Raw genomic sequence first — 16270 nt, forward strand, 5'->3', positions numbered from 1 at the left:
TGGCTTGGAATGACAGTATGGAGGTAGTGTCAGATTGCTGTTATGTTTCTTTGGCTGCAGATTCTCCTTGCATTCCAGGGTTGAAAGTACGGAGCTCTTTTTCTAAAAAACAAGACATTGTGGAATGAGACCACTGGTATGTTGTTTTTCAGGGAGAGCTTGAATGTTTCAGCTTTCCACTTGTTCCCTAAGATGTAGATTTGAAGGATTATAACCTAAAGCAAAGACTTTCAAAATTGTAGCTTATGAATCATAAAATCACCTTTTCACCCTTTAGAAGAAGCTGTTAGTCTCTACTAGAAGGCATTGGCACCCCACTCCAGTGCTCTTGCCTGGAAAATCCCATGGATGGAGGAGCCTTGAAGGCTGCAGTCCATGGGGTCGCTGAGGGTTGGACACGACTGAGCGACTTCACTTTCACTTTTCACTGTCATGCATTGGAGAAGGAAATGGCAACCCACTCCAGTGTTCTTGCCTGGAGGATCCCAGGGACGGGGGAGCCTGGTGGGCTGCCGTCTATGGGGTCGCACAGAGTCGGACACGACTGAAGCGACCTAGCAGCAGCAGCAGCAGCAGCAGGAGTTGTTAGTGACAGTTCAAGACCTCTTACAGATACCACATCTCATCATGGTGGTTCAGTGTATTTTGGGGGCTCCATTGAGGTTGTAACTTCTTATTTTGTATGTTAATTGTAAACACTTAACTAACTCACAGTTTGTTTTCCAGAACTACTTTCAGAGGGTACTTTTACAGAACAGCAAACAGCTAAGGGCTATAGGCAAATGTGTAGACATACTATCCACTCTTCTAGGATGTTTCTTTGTATTACACATTTTGATTTTATTCAGCTTGCTTTGAGTTTCATGACAGCTCAGTTTGCCAAGAAGATTCTTAGTTACAGAGCACATTGTAGGCTGCCCAGGCTCTGGAGGGTATATCTCTGTCTCCAAGAACAAGCTCTTCCTGTAGCCTGAACCATCTTAGAGAGGCGGGGTCCGTGTGTATTTGGGAGGTGGGGAGTACAGTCTTTAGTAGCCAGTTTTTCTGACCATTTTTGTCACTTTTATGCACTACTGACTTGGTTCTTTGCTCTCTCAGGTAAATATGCCGAGGACATTTTTGGAGAGCTCTTTACTCAGGCAAATACTTTTGCCTCTCGGGTAAGCTCCCTTGCTGAGAGGGTCGACCGCCTACAAGTTAAAGTCACTCAGCTGGATCCCAAGGAAGAAGAAGGTAAGGAAGCTGAGCTCAGCATTTGCAGGCTCTGCTGAGCAGTTGCTTAGAATTTTTTTCCCCTGATTTATAAAAAAGTGAGGGGGGAAATCAGAGAGACCTATGGAGTTCTTCTTTGAAATGACACAAACCTGGGTGATGTGAAGAAACCTTTTCATCTCTACCACACCTCCACATACTCCCTTTCTCCCATTTCCCCAATTCCCTCTTTCTCAAATTCCCCTTCCCCCCAGTCGTGTTTGCTACCATAAAAGTACTTGGAAGATTCAATCCTCCTAAGGAGGGGCCTGCTAGATCTGGCCACATAGTAAACCTTTGTGTTGCCTCATTTTGTTCAGTCATGAAATGGCTGGGCCGCTGACAGCCTTGTGGGGCTTCCCCAGAGGGGGAGAAGAAAAAAAAAAAAAACCTGGCTGCAGACAGCCGCAGCCAAGAAATGCAGCAGCTGAGGCCTCTCTGGCTGGTGTGACTCAGTGTTTGCTCAGATAGCCTGTCGTCCATTTTCTAATGCCTTCCATCTTCTTTCAGTATCACTACAAGGAATCAACACCCGAAAGGCCTTCAGAAGCTCTACTGTTCAAGACCAGAAGCTCTTTGACAGAAACTCTCTCCCCATACCTGTTTTGGAAACATACAACACCTGTGATACTCCTCCACCTCTCAACAACCTTACCCCTTACAGGTAGCCTGGCTAGCTTCTCCCCTCTTCAGCCTGTGGCTAACAACACTAGATTGTCTTTTTAAAGATGTTGTGTACATCAGAGGATTGTATCGAAAAGCGTACTACCTACCCCGGAGTTGCTTATGGTGGAAGAAGCTAACATTTACCATATAAACAGGTGTCACTTATTATTGTTTGGTTTCTGAAACTCATATATAATATGAGTGAATATAATATATAATATTGAAAGTTTGTTACAGCATTTATGCTGCAGAGTTTAATTTGGTATAAGCCAGGTCCATCTTGGACTCCATCCAAGGAATTTAGTTATTATAGAACCAAAAGGACTTTGTTACAAGGCAGTCCTATAGCTTGCATCCCAGGGGCAACATTTTAGCAAGGCTCCCACTTACTCTGAAACCGCTAGATTACCAGATGTTTGGGCGTGTTAGTGGGGCCAGCCTTTTGGACTGGCTTCTCTGGGCCCTGAGGGTCCTTCCAGAGCCTAAGGAGTAATTGGCATTCTTCCAGTGAGTGTCGTTCACTTTGTTTTGAACATCCTTTCAACATTCCCCTGTGAAAGGACCTACGGTGCTATGGCTGGACTTGAAAAAGGCAGCCTTATAGACAGCTTAAAGCCCCTCCCCTCTAGTGGTCTGGTCTGGTAGTGTTACCGTGTAAAAAACTTCCAAGCAGGGACAGAAAGCGAATATTTATCTTGCTCGCATCCATAAATATCTTTGGAACAGGTAAAAGTAATTACAGATAGCTGGAGGCAGATGTCTTCTGTGAGACATGGGTGTACTGCAAAGTAGAGTGTGTGTGTGTGTGAAATTCAAGGACACCCACCTGATCCAGAGAGCCAGAATAGGAACATGGCCACTTCTCACACAGATGCAGAGAAAGTGCGTGGTACCTATCCTTTGTTATTACCATGTGAAATTACGTCTGCCCCTTGGCTCTCAAAGGGGCCAACTAACATAGCAGGGCAGAGATCTGACTCTGCAGCCTCCATCATTGAGTCTGGTTGGACCTGGGCAGAGGGTTTGTAGGAGAGCAAGGGATTACACACTTAATAATATCGAATGGAGTATGGTAAGACGAGTATATTTTTCAGCTAATGTAGGGTGTTTTCCTTTTTAACATTCTCTTCTCAGTTTTCTGGATTTAGCCTAACAGAAACGAATGATGTGGCTAACTCAGAATAAGATTTAATATAAAAATCATTAGTGCTTGATTGGAACTGGTTTCTGTGTATTGTGATAGGATTGGAGGTCAGAAAAGAATTACCTTTCCAATTTGTTTTAGTTCAGAATAGTGTAATGCATGCTTTCTGAAAAAGGGGAGAGACTTAGCCATGCCAAAGTTCAGGTTTCCAGCCAGGGTCATTGAATCTGGTGGATGACCCTTACACTGACACTCATCAGCTCACCCTGTTCTTCTGTCACAGCCACTAAGAGATGGTAATTAAATCTTGTGGTCATAGAACAGCTGGCTGTCTTTTCTCACTGGGGCCCCCTTGTGGTTGGGGGATGGGGGCGGATGCTGAGCTCTTCTCATAGGTTAAGTGCTGTGTTGCCTGTATTTACAGAGGAATGACAGCTACACACATAATACACATTCATGTGTGTATATGCATACGTCTGTACACATGTGAAGCTGTGCATGTGTACACAGGTTTTGGGTGGGTGGAAGGCCATTAATGCTTGCTGGAGAGTCCTGGGCAATTGATGGTGGTAGGGGAGCCAGTGGCAGAAATCCGGTCTGATGTGCCAAGACATCAGAATGTCCTCAGGGAGATGTCTGCGGCCCTGGAGATCATTAGACATAAGCAGGATCCCTGCTGCTATAAACCATTCTTGCCCTAACCATGCAGATTCCTCCACCAGGAATTGAATGTAAGACTAAGGTTCTTAAAAAGCTAGATAAGTAAAGAGGTGCCATGCCATTCAGGGGCTTTGGAACTCTGGTATAGAGGAGGAAAATACGCAGTCGATTTGAATGACTTCTTGATTCCTCAGTGTAAAAACTGCTAACTGGTAGGTGTTTGGAATATTGGATTTGGTTGGGAGCTCATTTGTCTACTGACAGCTACTTGTCTTCATTTCTATCCCAGGGACGATGGGAAAGAGGCACTCAAATTCTACACAGACCCTTCGTACTTCTTTGATCTTTGGAAGGAGAAGATGCTGCAGGACACCAAGGATATCATGAAAGAGAAGAGGAAGCATAGGGTGAGGGGAAAGGGGCTTCTGTTCTACACATCAGTAGGCACGATTGTGGAGGGGGGATAAAAAGGAAGCCAGTCTTATGTGAAGTAATCATTCTGAGTGGCTGCTTGCTTGGATGCCAGGTGAGACTCTTAAAAAAATGTGTCCACTCCAAGCACAACCAAGATGAAAGTATAAATCACACCAAAAATGTGTTTGTTCCCCCCAGTGCTATTAACAATTGAGTATATTCAGGCTGAGTTTTAGAAATTGACTTTTCTATTCACCATTTATTTCTTTTGCAATTTGCACCTGACTCTGCTGGACACTTGAGCTAGGCTAGTCCCTTCCGCGCCAGCTTTGCAGCTCATTTCTCAGAGATCAGCACAAGGCTCTACAGTGTTCGATTTGCAACGGGAGCGGTTTAACACTTGACTACTGGTTGGGCGGGGCAGGGGTGGGGGCATAGGCCTAGTTTTGGTAGAGGTGCTCCCCTCCCCTTAGACTCCCAGTGATGTGTGTAAGCATATGACCTAGCAGTTGCAACCTCACAATCCCATTAGCATGGCTGCTGGGAGGCCTAAGAGAGCACCAGGGGCTAGTGCGGCTGCACAAGCTGAAGAATCCATCAGTTGTTTGGGTTTGTTTTTTAACTATTTCCTTATATCTGTCCCAGATATCTATGGCTGTCATTATTTCTCTTCTCTCTTCACTGACCTTTGTGGCATAACGAATAATAAATAGCTATTTATTAACTTCCTAACAGTTAGAGTTGCTCAAAAACATGAATGAATTACCCAGAAAGATGGTAGATTTCCATTGCTACAGGTATTTGAGTGTGGGGTTGAAGAAATGTGTTTGAGCCCAGGAGGTGGTTTGGATTAAATGACCTCTAGGTCACTCTAAACCCAGCAATTTTGTAAGTTCTGTGGTTACTGTATGTTGTCTAGGCAGATTATCTCTAGGGTGTATATCCATGAAGGTGGGTGGAATTTTAATGAAGAACTTTGGGAAATGTTTATTAAGCTTTTCTGTTTCTTTTCATTATAGAAAGAAAAGAAAGATAATCCAAATCGAGGAAATGTAAACCCACGTAAAATCAAGACACGTAAGGAAGAGTGGGAGAAAATGAAGATGGGTCAAGAATTTGTGGAATCCAAAGAAAAGCCTTCTCGGTAGGTGCTGCTCTTGGTAGCATTGCTTCCTCTTGGCAGCATTCTTTGAAGGGTCTGGGCACCTGGGGGCAGCAGCCTGACAGCTCTGGTGTGACACCTTTCATACCCCTGACGTCTGGCTGTGTGGCTTAAATCAATACCACTGCTAATCAGCTACTTTAAAGTACCTCCATTTGGTGATGAAAATTTGCTAAAAAACAGAAAAAAATCTAGAGGCTCAGCAGTTTAAATAAGGTGACCAGAGTGGTCTGGAAAATAAAGCGCATGGCTTCTAGGGCCCTTACGATGTCTGAGGGCCTCAAATGAAAGACTAGAAAGGGAAGAAAAGTGGTCTTAGGAGTTCTTTGCCTTCAGAGCATTGATTCGAAGGTCGTGACTAAGAACTGGACATTTCATGGGAGTAGGGAAGGCCAGGCAGAGAATTTGTGCACATCACCAAAGCAACTTTTCAGTCAGCCTTTGTCAGTCTCGGGAGAGAGGCTGGCCAAGGGACTGAAAGCAGACCTCAGAGACAGTGTGGGAAAGGCCGTGCAGCCAGTACTGAGGCTATATATCTCTGTGGAGAAATAGTAGATGTCAGTCTGACCCCATTTCCCAATACCAAATCACACTAGAGGTTTAAAAGGGGGGAAAATGGTTTTAAAGCTTGGTTTGATGCTTATCCTGGTATCTGACCTGTGTGACATTCAAAGCCAAGTCGCTGAGATTGCCTGGCATAAATGTCGCCCTGGTTTTCCCCTAAATACCTTGCATCCTGGCTGTCGGAGAACCATGCCAGCCCATACCGGGTGTCTAGGAATGATGAAAGGAAAGAGTTGAGTTGTTCTTGCTTTTAGGAATAATTCTACCATGAAATTCTTGACTTTTAGAAATCTTGACACTTCTGACACTTGTTCTTCCTAGATTAAGAGATTTGTTTTAAAGAGTGATGAAGATGGTGAGAGGAAAAAAACGAACCTTTCTACAGGGGAATCAGCCCTGAGGGTACCTCCATTACCTTCACCTCCCAATAAAAAGGGGCCATTTTGTTCCATGATCTCATCCTGTTCAGACAGGCCCTTGTCATAGGAAGGCTCAGTGACTCTTAAGACCAGCAGCTTGTGTGTTCAGAATGCCAACCATTACGTGTGTGTGTGTGTATGGTGATTCTGTTGTCCAAGAGGTTCGGGATCAGGCTACAAGGCTGTTCTACATGGTAAACCTGTAAAGAGATATGCCAGGTCTACAGGGCTGAAGGCCTTGGGGATTTTTTACGTCAGAGCATCATTTGATTTAGTTAGTTTCCTCCAACTCTGTTCTCCTTGGGGTCTACTTTAGATGAGTTCCTTATAACCCAGCAGTGATGGAAAGAAGGGCGAGGTGGAGCGGGCCAGGCCACACTTTTATTAGTTGCTGCCTGTTGTGTTCCTGTTTGTGTGGAAGTTTGTTGCTGTTCACCCAGAGTGAATTCACCCACGGCCCAGTGCTATGAGGGACAGGTGTTCATGAGGCCAGCCCTAGGACCCCACTTGAATCAGCAGCTTGGTTTGTGAGATAAGAGACCACATCCAACTACCACATAGCAACTTGCATTTATCCTCAGCTTGGTTTTATCCTCAGTTTGGTTTTGCAGTCAGATGCCTCCTTGGCCTTTGAGCGCTCCAGAGGCTTGCCGACCTCAAAACCAGGCTGTGTGCCAGTCACGTGTTTGCAGCTCACTAGCCTTGGGGCCTGGCTTTGCCCTTTGCCGCAAGACAGACTTTGGGATTTGGGTCTGGGCTGCTCCTAACATTTGGGAGAGAATTTCAAAGAACTGCTGGGTGTGACAAGGCCAGCACTAGGAAAGGAACAGCATGATTTTGATAAGCTGGGTTGAGTCCCATTTTTACAGACAATCCAACAGAAATATCTGGGAGAGGGGAGGGGAAGATTGGGAGATTGAGATTGACATATACACACTACTATGTATAAAATAGATAACCGGTAAGGACCTACTGTATAACAGGGGGAACTCTACTCAGTACTCCATAATAACCTATATGGGAAAAGAATCTAAAAAAGAGTCGATGTGTGTGTGTGTGTGTGTGTGTGTGTGTGTGTGTGTGTGTAACTGATTCACTTTACTGTACACCTGAAACTAACACAACATTGTAAATCAACTATACTCCATTAAATTTTTTTTAAAAAATAAAATAATTACAACTACAGCAACTTGGGGGAGTAGAAATATCTGGGAGATATTTAGCAATCAAATGCATTTTTTGTGGGCTTTTTTAGGAAAGCAAGAGAGTATCACTCAGGCTTTAAATAACAATTCTGGCATTGGGTTCATTATCAGGTATCCACCCACCTTGGTGTACCAGAATGGCAGCATTGGCTCTGTTGAGAATGTGGATGCAGGCAACTATCCACCACCACCACAGTCAGACTCCATTTCTCCACCTTCTCCTTCCTTCTCTGAGGACAACTTGCCTCCCCCACCAGCAGAATTCAGGTAAACAGTGGCATCTCTTCTATTTACTCTGGTTGGTTAAACACTCAAGAACAAAGTAAAAGTTCCAAATCCAGGCCAGGACCACTAAAGTAACTCCAGACAAGTGAGTCAGGATAATAGAAATAATTGATATTTATTGTCTGTAAGGTACCAGGCATTATAGCAAACTTTATATATGTTACTTAACCTCCACAAGAGTCCTCTTGAGATAGGTACCCATCTTACAGACGAGTAGACAGGGACGCACAGAGGCCCGTGAACTCACCTAGGATCACACTGTCAGTAGGAAGCAGATTCATGATTGGAAAGCAGGCCAGTTTGACTCCAGAGCCTGAATTCTTAACTACTGGCTACACCTGAACAGAGAAGTCACCAGCTTCTCTCTCTGTTTTTTAGCTTAGCTCTGTCTGACTCAGCATGAAATAAAGTGGTGTAATCTGCTGCTGTCCATAAAATACTGAATAGCCTTTCTCCCTAGTTGTCTAGGAACCTAGTAAGTAGTTGCCTTTTTCTCCTGTTGCCTCTGCTCCATTTCACTGTGGCCAGAATCTCCAGAAAGAATGAAACAAAGGAGAAGGAGATGAGACTTAGGATCTGACCATTTTGATATTTGTCAGTGTCCCTGGCAGAGGTGTATACAGGAAGAGTTAGCATGTCATGGCTGGAAAGGGGAGGGATCTGAGGAGTGTTAGATTTCAGTGTTTCCTGAGGAAAAATAGTTACTTTTCTTTCTGATGCCTAACAAGTGAGAGCTTTGAAAGGTACATTTGTCTCCTTGGACACTGTTTAATCAGAGACTGGATGTTGAGGACCCTCCCAATGGAGACCTGTAGCCACGCTGTCACCCCACCCCCCGCCCTGTTCCTGGCGTCTGAAACCATTAATCCCAAACCTCCTTCTGCCTCCCAATCACTTCCTGCTGGTTGCCGCGTCAGATACAGTGAGGCTCCAAGGTCTGTGGAAAATTCCAAGATGGATGCTTTCCTAAGGAGTAGCTATTAGTGTAGGACAGACACAAAGGTGGAAAAAGAGGCCCTTCAGCTTCACACATGCCTCAGACCTCGCCGCTGCAGGCAAGCAGGCCTGACCCAGGAGAGGTGAGCCTTAATGCTCCCTCAACTTGGGTCAAGTCTGGCGGCACATTCATTTCCCGTCTCTGCTGACCCTCAGGCCCTCATTCGCGCTCAGGCTTTTCCACAGGAGCACTGAAGGTGTGCTCACCTGAATCTGCACCCTGGTCAGGTTTGCCTAGCTTGGCTTGGGTTCCCTGCCCTCACAAGATCCCGTGCATGTTAATAGCCTGTGGAATGGAGCCTGGTGGGTGGTGGTGTTTGAATTTTTATTTCGGTTCGTTCTTGCGTGGCTTATTAGTCCTGGCTCCAAGATTGAGCTGACCCTTCCTCTTAGAGGAGGACTCAGGAGGGCGCCTTCCCTTGCAGAGCTGAAAGGTTTGAGGGCACCTAAGAGATGGTCTTGGCCAGCCCTACCTGTTAGAGAACTCCTAAGTCCACTTTTTTTCAGGCAGTATTTCTCAATTTCTGCTTCTACTCCTGCTGACGGGAAGCTCATTATCTTACAAAGCTGCCCATTTCAAGGCTGGGAATTTCTGACCATCCCCAGGTTGTTCTTTCTGTTGAGCTAAAATGAAATTATACCGTCAACCAGAATGAACCTAGGGTAATCGATAAATTTAACATAAGGGTGGGTGTTTGCATCCTGAGAGTGATAGTGGGTCTTTTTCATTTGTCCTTTCAGCTACCCGGCAGACAATAACCAAAGAGCTGGACTCAAAAGGTCCAGTGTGGTCAGCCCAAGCCACCCACCGCCAGCTCCTCCTCTGGGCTCTGCGCCAGGCCCCAAACCCGGGTTTGCTCCACCACCTGCCCCTCCGCCTCCACCTCCGATGATAAACACTCCACCCCCACCACCACCTGGAGGATTTGGGTCTCCAGCGACCCCTCCACCACCTTCACCCCCATCTTTCCCGCCTCACCCCGATTTTGCTGCCCCTCCACCTCCTCCCCCACCGCCGGCAGTTGACTACTCGACTCTGCCACCACCTCCCTTGTCCCAGTCAGCAGGAGGCGCACCTCCGCCTCCGCCCCCGCCCCCTCCTCCAGGGCCCCCTCCGCCCCCTTTCAGTGGTGCAGATGGCCAGCTGGCTGCACCTCCTCCACCACTTTCTGACACCACCAAGCCCAAGTCCTCCTTGCCTCCTGTGAGCGATGCCCGCAGCGACTTGCTTTCAGCCATCCGTCAAGGTAAACCCCCAGGGGTGGGTCCAGGATCGTGGCGCCTTGTCTGGGCAGCTGGGTTGACTGACTGGAGGGTGGACGGGGGGGGGGCCCTGTGCCCTCCCAGGGGAATGGCTTTCGCTGGGTGGAGAGAGAGTAGGACTTCAGACCTCAGATCAGTCTGAAGAAAGGCTTCACCCCAAAATGCAGAGGTTTGTATTTCTTTCCACCTTGGTTTAAAGTAAAGGCTTCTTAACCTAGGATGTTCAAACTGCTTGGAAAGTTATGCTTTGTGTGTTCTTGCGTTCATTCTGTGCCCCCGAGAAAACCAAGAATCACTGTCTTGGAAGGTACTTCCTCATCTGGACTCAGACACTCCCTGTCCTTCACTTTTTTACCTTTCCTATTCTTCTCCGCTCCTCTCCCCCACCTTCCCACCTCCTTCCTTCCTCCTTTTCCCTCCTGTCTCCATGTCTCCTTCCTCTCACCCTGCCTTCCTCCTCTCCCTCATCATCGTCTTCCCATTGTGGAGCATTTATTCTCTGTCAGAGGCTGGTTCTGCTCCCAGGAGGCGAAAGTGGTTTCTTCTGTTTGATCCTCAGTGAATTGAAGGGTTGTCTAGAGGAGACAACCTCAGGCAGCTCAACTCCATGAAAATCAATGACTTCGGCAGACTGAGTGCCTGCTAGATGGGGTATGGCAGCCACTCCTCACTCAAAGCCTTGGGAGAAGTACCGTCCTCACCAGCCTGAGAGCGTGGGAGCCTGAAAGAATGGCAGGCTCCCTTTAGACGCTCTTGTCGCACTGGGACCACAGTGTCCTAAAGCCTGTCTGACCTCTCATCGGCTTTGCCCTCTCCCTCTTTGCTCTCCTCCAGCGTCCTTCTGTTGAGCTGTCCTTTCCAGTACCCTCCTCCACCAGGGGCCACTCCCTCTTCCTCAGTCCTGGATGGATTCAGAGACTGACGCTCCTTCTTAACCCTCCTCTCTCTCCCCCTCCAGGCTTTCAGCTGCGCAGGGTTGAGGAGCAGCGGGAACAAGAGAAGCGGGATGTTGTGGGCAACGACGTGGCCACCATCCTGTCGCGTCGCATTGCTGTGGAGTACAGCGATTCGGAAGACGACTCCTCTGAGTTTGATGAAGACGAATGGTCGGATTAACTCTTCTGCCTGCCGCCTACTTCCTTTTTCTTTCTTTCCTACCTGCCTTCTTTGATGCCTACCCCAACAGTCCCAAGGGGAAGAAAAGGGAGGAAAAAAAGAATTTCAAGGGGCCAGAGCCTTCCCTGAAGCAACCAAAGATATATCCCAAGTCCTTCCTCCAAATCACCATGTATTTCCCGTCTCCCTGAGGTCAGGCCCCATGGGGCTGCTGAGGTTCAGTACCTGGGATATTCCCTGTTCCCTTCAAGTGAATGTTGCCAACTGAAGAGAAAGGAAGACCCCAAAGCACACTCCTTTGATTGGGTTTAAATTGGAATGGTGCCTTCCCCCAGGAGCCATTTTCTGTAGTCTTCCAGAATCCTTGTCCTCAGCTGCTTTGCATAGTGCCAGCCATCTTCTGGTCCTGAAGCCTGCTGGCCCTTTTCCCGTGCATCGAGAGGGCGGAGCAGCCGCAGGCCCGGTGCCTCACCCTTCTGTCCTCATCCACAGGGTGAGGCTGCCTTTTTCTAAGCCATCTCTGTTTCTAGATGCCCTTTATTCCAGGAGCCATCAGGCCCCTAAAGAAATGTCTTACCCTCTCTGCTCAGAAACAGTGCCTTTATGAAGGCAGGGGTGGTTGCCTCCCTCCCAGGCTTCCTTCCCTGACTGTGCTGTTCCTGTGTCCCTCAAATACCCCTCCCTTGCCACCAGGTGCCTCCAAGCACCACAGCCCGGTTCTAACCTCTAGACCCCATGACCAAACTAGCCCTGACACCCAGGGATCTGAGCCTCTGCTGCGGTTAGGAGCCGAGCAGAGACTTGGAGCTGCAGGACTGGAAGAAGACGGAAGTCTTTGGGTTGAATGACGCTGAAGCCTGGAAATGGGAAGTGACTTGCTCACGGTCACACCATTGGATGGGGACAGAGCTCGAGCCCAGAGTTCCTGATTCCGAGTCCCCTGTGCTTTATGGGACCAAATTGTGGGCACCTGCTAGATTCTGGGCTCTGCGCTGCTCCAGACCTCCGCGCAGAGGGGAGTCCCAGCAACAGGGCTCAGGGCCTGCGCCAGGCCTGTCCGTACTGCTCAGACCCTCGTGGCTGCTCTTGTCGTTTGCCCCCGCTTTCCTGTCACCAGCCCAGCACCTGGCCTTGAGAGCTGCTCTTTTGGGGGACCAGAGTAGTGAGAGGAGGAAGAGGGTAGGCAGTGTGACAGGTGCTGCTTTCAATTCCTCTGCATCTCCTCCCCCGTTTGTTTCCCCAGTTTAAGCATAGGTCCTGCCAACTGTAGAAACTTCAGTCCCTCAGGCTGGCAGCGGCCGCAGGTAGTGCCTGGGGAGGTGGGGTGGGGAGGCCTGGCAGCTGTGAGGAGGGCTGAGACGCAGGACGTCTCTGGGTCCTGTTTCCAGCTCCCCTCCTCACTGTACCATGATGTTCCCTCCCTCCCTCCTCCCTTTTTCCCCAAGCTAATACACAGGTGCTATTCTTGAGGAAAAAAAGCTGGTCAGCTTTGGCCAGCAGTGAGGTTTCTTCTGTTGTGTAGCCTCTTAGGCTGAAACCGGCTTTTCCTGGCTTCTCCAGCTCTCCGAGCCCTGAAACAAAGACAAACAGGATCTGTCTCCCCCCAGCACAGCACATGGTTCTAGTAATTGCCAAAGCCCTCATCAGCCCCTCCAGCTCGAGGAGAGCGTGCAGTCATGAGGACGGAGCCGTTAAGAGGCCAGTGTGCCCGCCTGTCTCCCCAGATAGGGCGTCTTGGGCGCAGGGCGGGCACCGGGCTTCAGCGCTGAGAACCAGAACGTGTGCACCCCTGCCGTGCCTCCCACAGTGTGCTCCAGAAGCTGAAGGTGCTTTCTTCAGAACTCTAAAATGGCTGTTGAAGGTGCCCCCAGCTGTCGCCCAGCAGTGACCAGGGCAGCAGGCAGAGGGCAGCGGTTCTCCCAAATAGGAGTCTTGGGGCCTGGCCAGGCCAGGCCAGGGTTTGGGCCTAATGGCTTTGACTGAATCACCCCCATCCCCCTCCTTTCTGGAAAAGGGGGAGCCAGCACTGTGCTCGTATCATCCTGCTCTGACCTTGAAGGGGGCGGTGTTGGCCTGGCTTCTGGAATGGACAGAGCCTGCCGTGGAAGAGGGCTGGGGGCAGGAGGAGGTGGGGAGGGGCACTGCCTGCGGAAGGTAGGATTAGATCATTAGCTCAGTGACCTCCTAGGGTTTCGATGTGCTGTGTTCTCATCCTACAGCTGGTTTGGTAATGATCTGCAAGTCCCGGAGAGCAACAGCACAGCTCTGCCTGACGCTCTCATTAAAATCTATGCAGCCAAGCTCGGCGCTTTGTAGCAGCCGGCCTTGCGAAGCTTCCTCAGCTCGGGGGGCTGGGGACCCAGTCAGCCGAGAGGCCCTCTGGGCTCTACTTATGCATATGTGCACCAAAAAAAGAAAAAGCTTCTTTAAACCCAGAGCCCTTTAAGATGATAAAGGACCTTGTGCAGGTGATTGTGTGTCTTTGGAATCCTGTAATTGTAGAAAGCCAAGTTTAGTGATTATTTAAACTGGGCTGAGGCTGGTGAGGGTGTGGAGCAATGGCCCCTAAGGACTCTGAGGGCTGAAGGCAAGGAGCCGCCTCCCTTCCCTGTTCTGCCCAGCCCAGGGGACCTGCCCCCATTCCTGTGGCCCAGGGGCCCAGCTTCCAGTTCGGCAGTGTCAGAAGTGACTTGTGGCTCTGCCTTGGTTGTGAGATGAGTACATTCCAAAGGAGCAGCCACGGGGAGGGGGCAGGCTCAGCGATCCCTTGGAGGCTCAGAGCAGCTGGCCTGAGCTCCAGCTCGCGTCCAACGGAAGCTCGCGCCCCTCAGAAACGACCCTGGCCAATGTCACCGCAGAGCCGAGGCGGTGTTGTCAGGGCTAATGTGAAATCTCTTCCCGTGGCGCCGATCCTCCAGCTCTGCAGCGCCAGCTCGGACAGATTGAGGTCTCTGTGGCTTTGGTGACCCTGCTTAAGCATTCCCACCGTGTCCCAGCTCTGCTCTCTGCCTGCCTCCCACTGCAGCCCCCCCTCACCTGGCTTGGGGAGGGGGGCAGTGCCCCAAGGCTAGGGACTTTTGCTCAGGAGAGATGTCAGGCTTTCTGCAGTCATCAGGCTTTGAGCTCTACCGGGGTCCAGCTGACCTGGGATACCAGGTGTGCCCAGAGATGCACCTCATCCCGTGCCTCAGGAAGGGCTAGGGAGCAATTTTGTTATTGTATTAACTTTACTCAGTTAACTCACTTGAGAAACTAACCAATTTTTACTTTCTGTCTAGAATGATGTATGTGTAGGAGAGTGAGCTGTAATGCTCCCAAAGTGCCTTGTTTTCTCTGATATAAATATATTTATAAGGACCTGGTCTGGTGGATTATTCTTGGGTGTGTTTGCCACATGAAGATGTTAGGGACTGGGCTTGTATGTCGTGGGGTACAGTCTGAAGATGGGGTCCCTTCCCCTGAAGATGGGACAGGAGCTGCAACTGAGATCTGAGCAGTGGGGCTGAGCCAGACCCCTGAAGTGACCCTTTCCTCTTTCCCCTGCTCCTCTCAGGTCCTTAGAAAAGGACATCCAGTTTTTCAAAGCCCTGTGCCTCCAGGCCTGGTCTCACTTGAGTCCCTGCCAGGTTTCATGTGTGTAGCACGTTAGCACACCAAGTGACCTGAAGATTCTATGTAACTTTTAATGTATACTTCCGAATACATAAATGCCAACATTTTAAATAATTTGATGAAAGTCTTTGTAACCACGCAGCCACCTCTGGGGGGGGTGTGTATGTGTGTGTGTGTGTGTGTGTGTGTGTGTGCACACTTGTATCTGTGTAATGGGAGAAGCAGTTCCAAGGGGGCGACATTGATAGCCACAGGTGGTGGCCAGAGCTCCACAGGGAGGTCGGTGTGGGTGGGCTCAGAGGGCGGGGGCCTCTGCCTCTGGCTGGTGCGCCCTGTGCGGGAGGTGGGGGTGTTGATTTAGGAGGAGACCTGTTGGGGGATGTGGAGGCCGCCTCAGTTGGCTGAGAGGGGTGTGCTGGGGCCGGGGAGGGCGGCGGGGGGGCGGTGGGGAGCCTCACATCAGGCAGGAGAATGCTGATGCTGCCTGCCAGCATCTGGCCGGCATCTTGTCTGCCTCTCAGACCCGAGCAACTTACCTTAAATAGAACGACTTACAATGGAATCCGATAAAAGGGTTAGGCTGCCGCAGGCCCCCTCTCTCTCCTGCCTGGGAAGGTGACAGGTCTGGGTTTCTCTTCTGACCCTAAAAAAATGACCTACCCAGGAAGCAACGGTTGTACCGAGCACAGCTGCTGCGAGTAGCTGTCCCCGGGGGTAATTGATGAGCGGACTCCCTGTTCCAAGCCCAGCAGACGGTGTGGGGCGGCCCCGGGAGAGGGGTGGGAGCCGGGTTGGTGACTCGGCTGGTCACGCCTGCTGTTGCGAGAGAGTCACCCACTGGCATCCCAGGAGAGGGGGCAGAAGTTTTGAATCGTCAGCAAGTGCTGCGCCAACCACTCTGAGCTCATCGCTGGGGGTGGGGGTGCCGGGGAGGGGGCGCGGGAGCCGGCTGGCCCCGGCGGAGCCCCTCGCCCCACCCTCGTGCTCAGGCCTGTGTTTAGTCAGCACTTGGCTTCCCGAGGTCGGTGACTGACAGGCAGCCAGACGCCCGCCCTGGGAGAAGACAAAATGGTGGTGTCGGGAGCCGCCCTTGCTGGAGAATTGGAGGGAAGGAATGTGGTTCTGGGCAGCTGGGAGTCTGACTTAAATTCCAGCTCCTCCGCTTGGGAGCTTCAGCTCTTTGGGCTAGTCGTGAGAAGAATGAGCATTCAACTACTACCTGCCCGAGACTGCCTATGCTTTATTTCACCAACCAAGGGTCTCCCACTTGACAGTTGAGAAAAAGATTCAGAGAGGTTGAGTTGCCTAAGACCGCATAGCCGACCAAGAGCAGAGCCATAGTTCGCACGTGGGTCTCCTGTTCTGCCCACCACACAACGTAAACCATTCTCAGAATCTCTCCATCGAGGATCATGGTGTTTGGTGTCAGAGGCGGGTGTGTTAAAGGTTTTCTGTTACAGGCTGACCTACCTACCCACTGGTGCCTAGTTTTATAAATGATGGTTAATTTTGC

At 49.8% G+C, this 16270-nt stretch overlaps 1 protein-coding gene across 2 annotated transcripts in view; it reads left to right on the top strand.

The window, feature by feature from the left end:
- Positions 1-14868, top strand: part of WASF2 (WAS protein family member 2) — a 71015-nt gene extending 56147 nt beyond the window's left edge. For both annotated transcript variants that reach the window (XM_027519204.1, XM_027519210.1), the window contains exons 3-9: positions 1099-1233; positions 1762-1915; positions 4011-4128; positions 5155-5279; positions 7597-7752; positions 9508-10013; positions 10988-14868. In XM_027519204.1, the coding sequence (XP_027375005.1) occupies positions 1099-1233; positions 1762-1915; positions 4011-4128; positions 5155-5279; positions 7597-7752; positions 9508-10013; positions 10988-11145 (1352 nt within the window). In that variant the 3' untranslated portion in view covers positions 11146-14868. The remainder of the gene's footprint in view (positions 1-1098; positions 1234-1761; positions 1916-4010; positions 4129-5154; positions 5280-7596; positions 7753-9507; positions 10014-10987) is intronic.
- Positions 14869-16270: the final 1402 nt, after the last annotated feature.

Source organism: Bos indicus x Bos taurus, chromosome 2 (genome assembly GCF_003369695.1).
Source record: "Bos indicus x Bos taurus breed Angus x Brahman F1 hybrid chromosome 2, Bos_hybrid_MaternalHap_v2.0, whole genome shotgun sequence".
NCBI classification, from domain to species: Eukaryota; Metazoa; Chordata; class Mammalia; order Artiodactyla; family Bovidae; genus Bos; species Bos indicus x Bos taurus.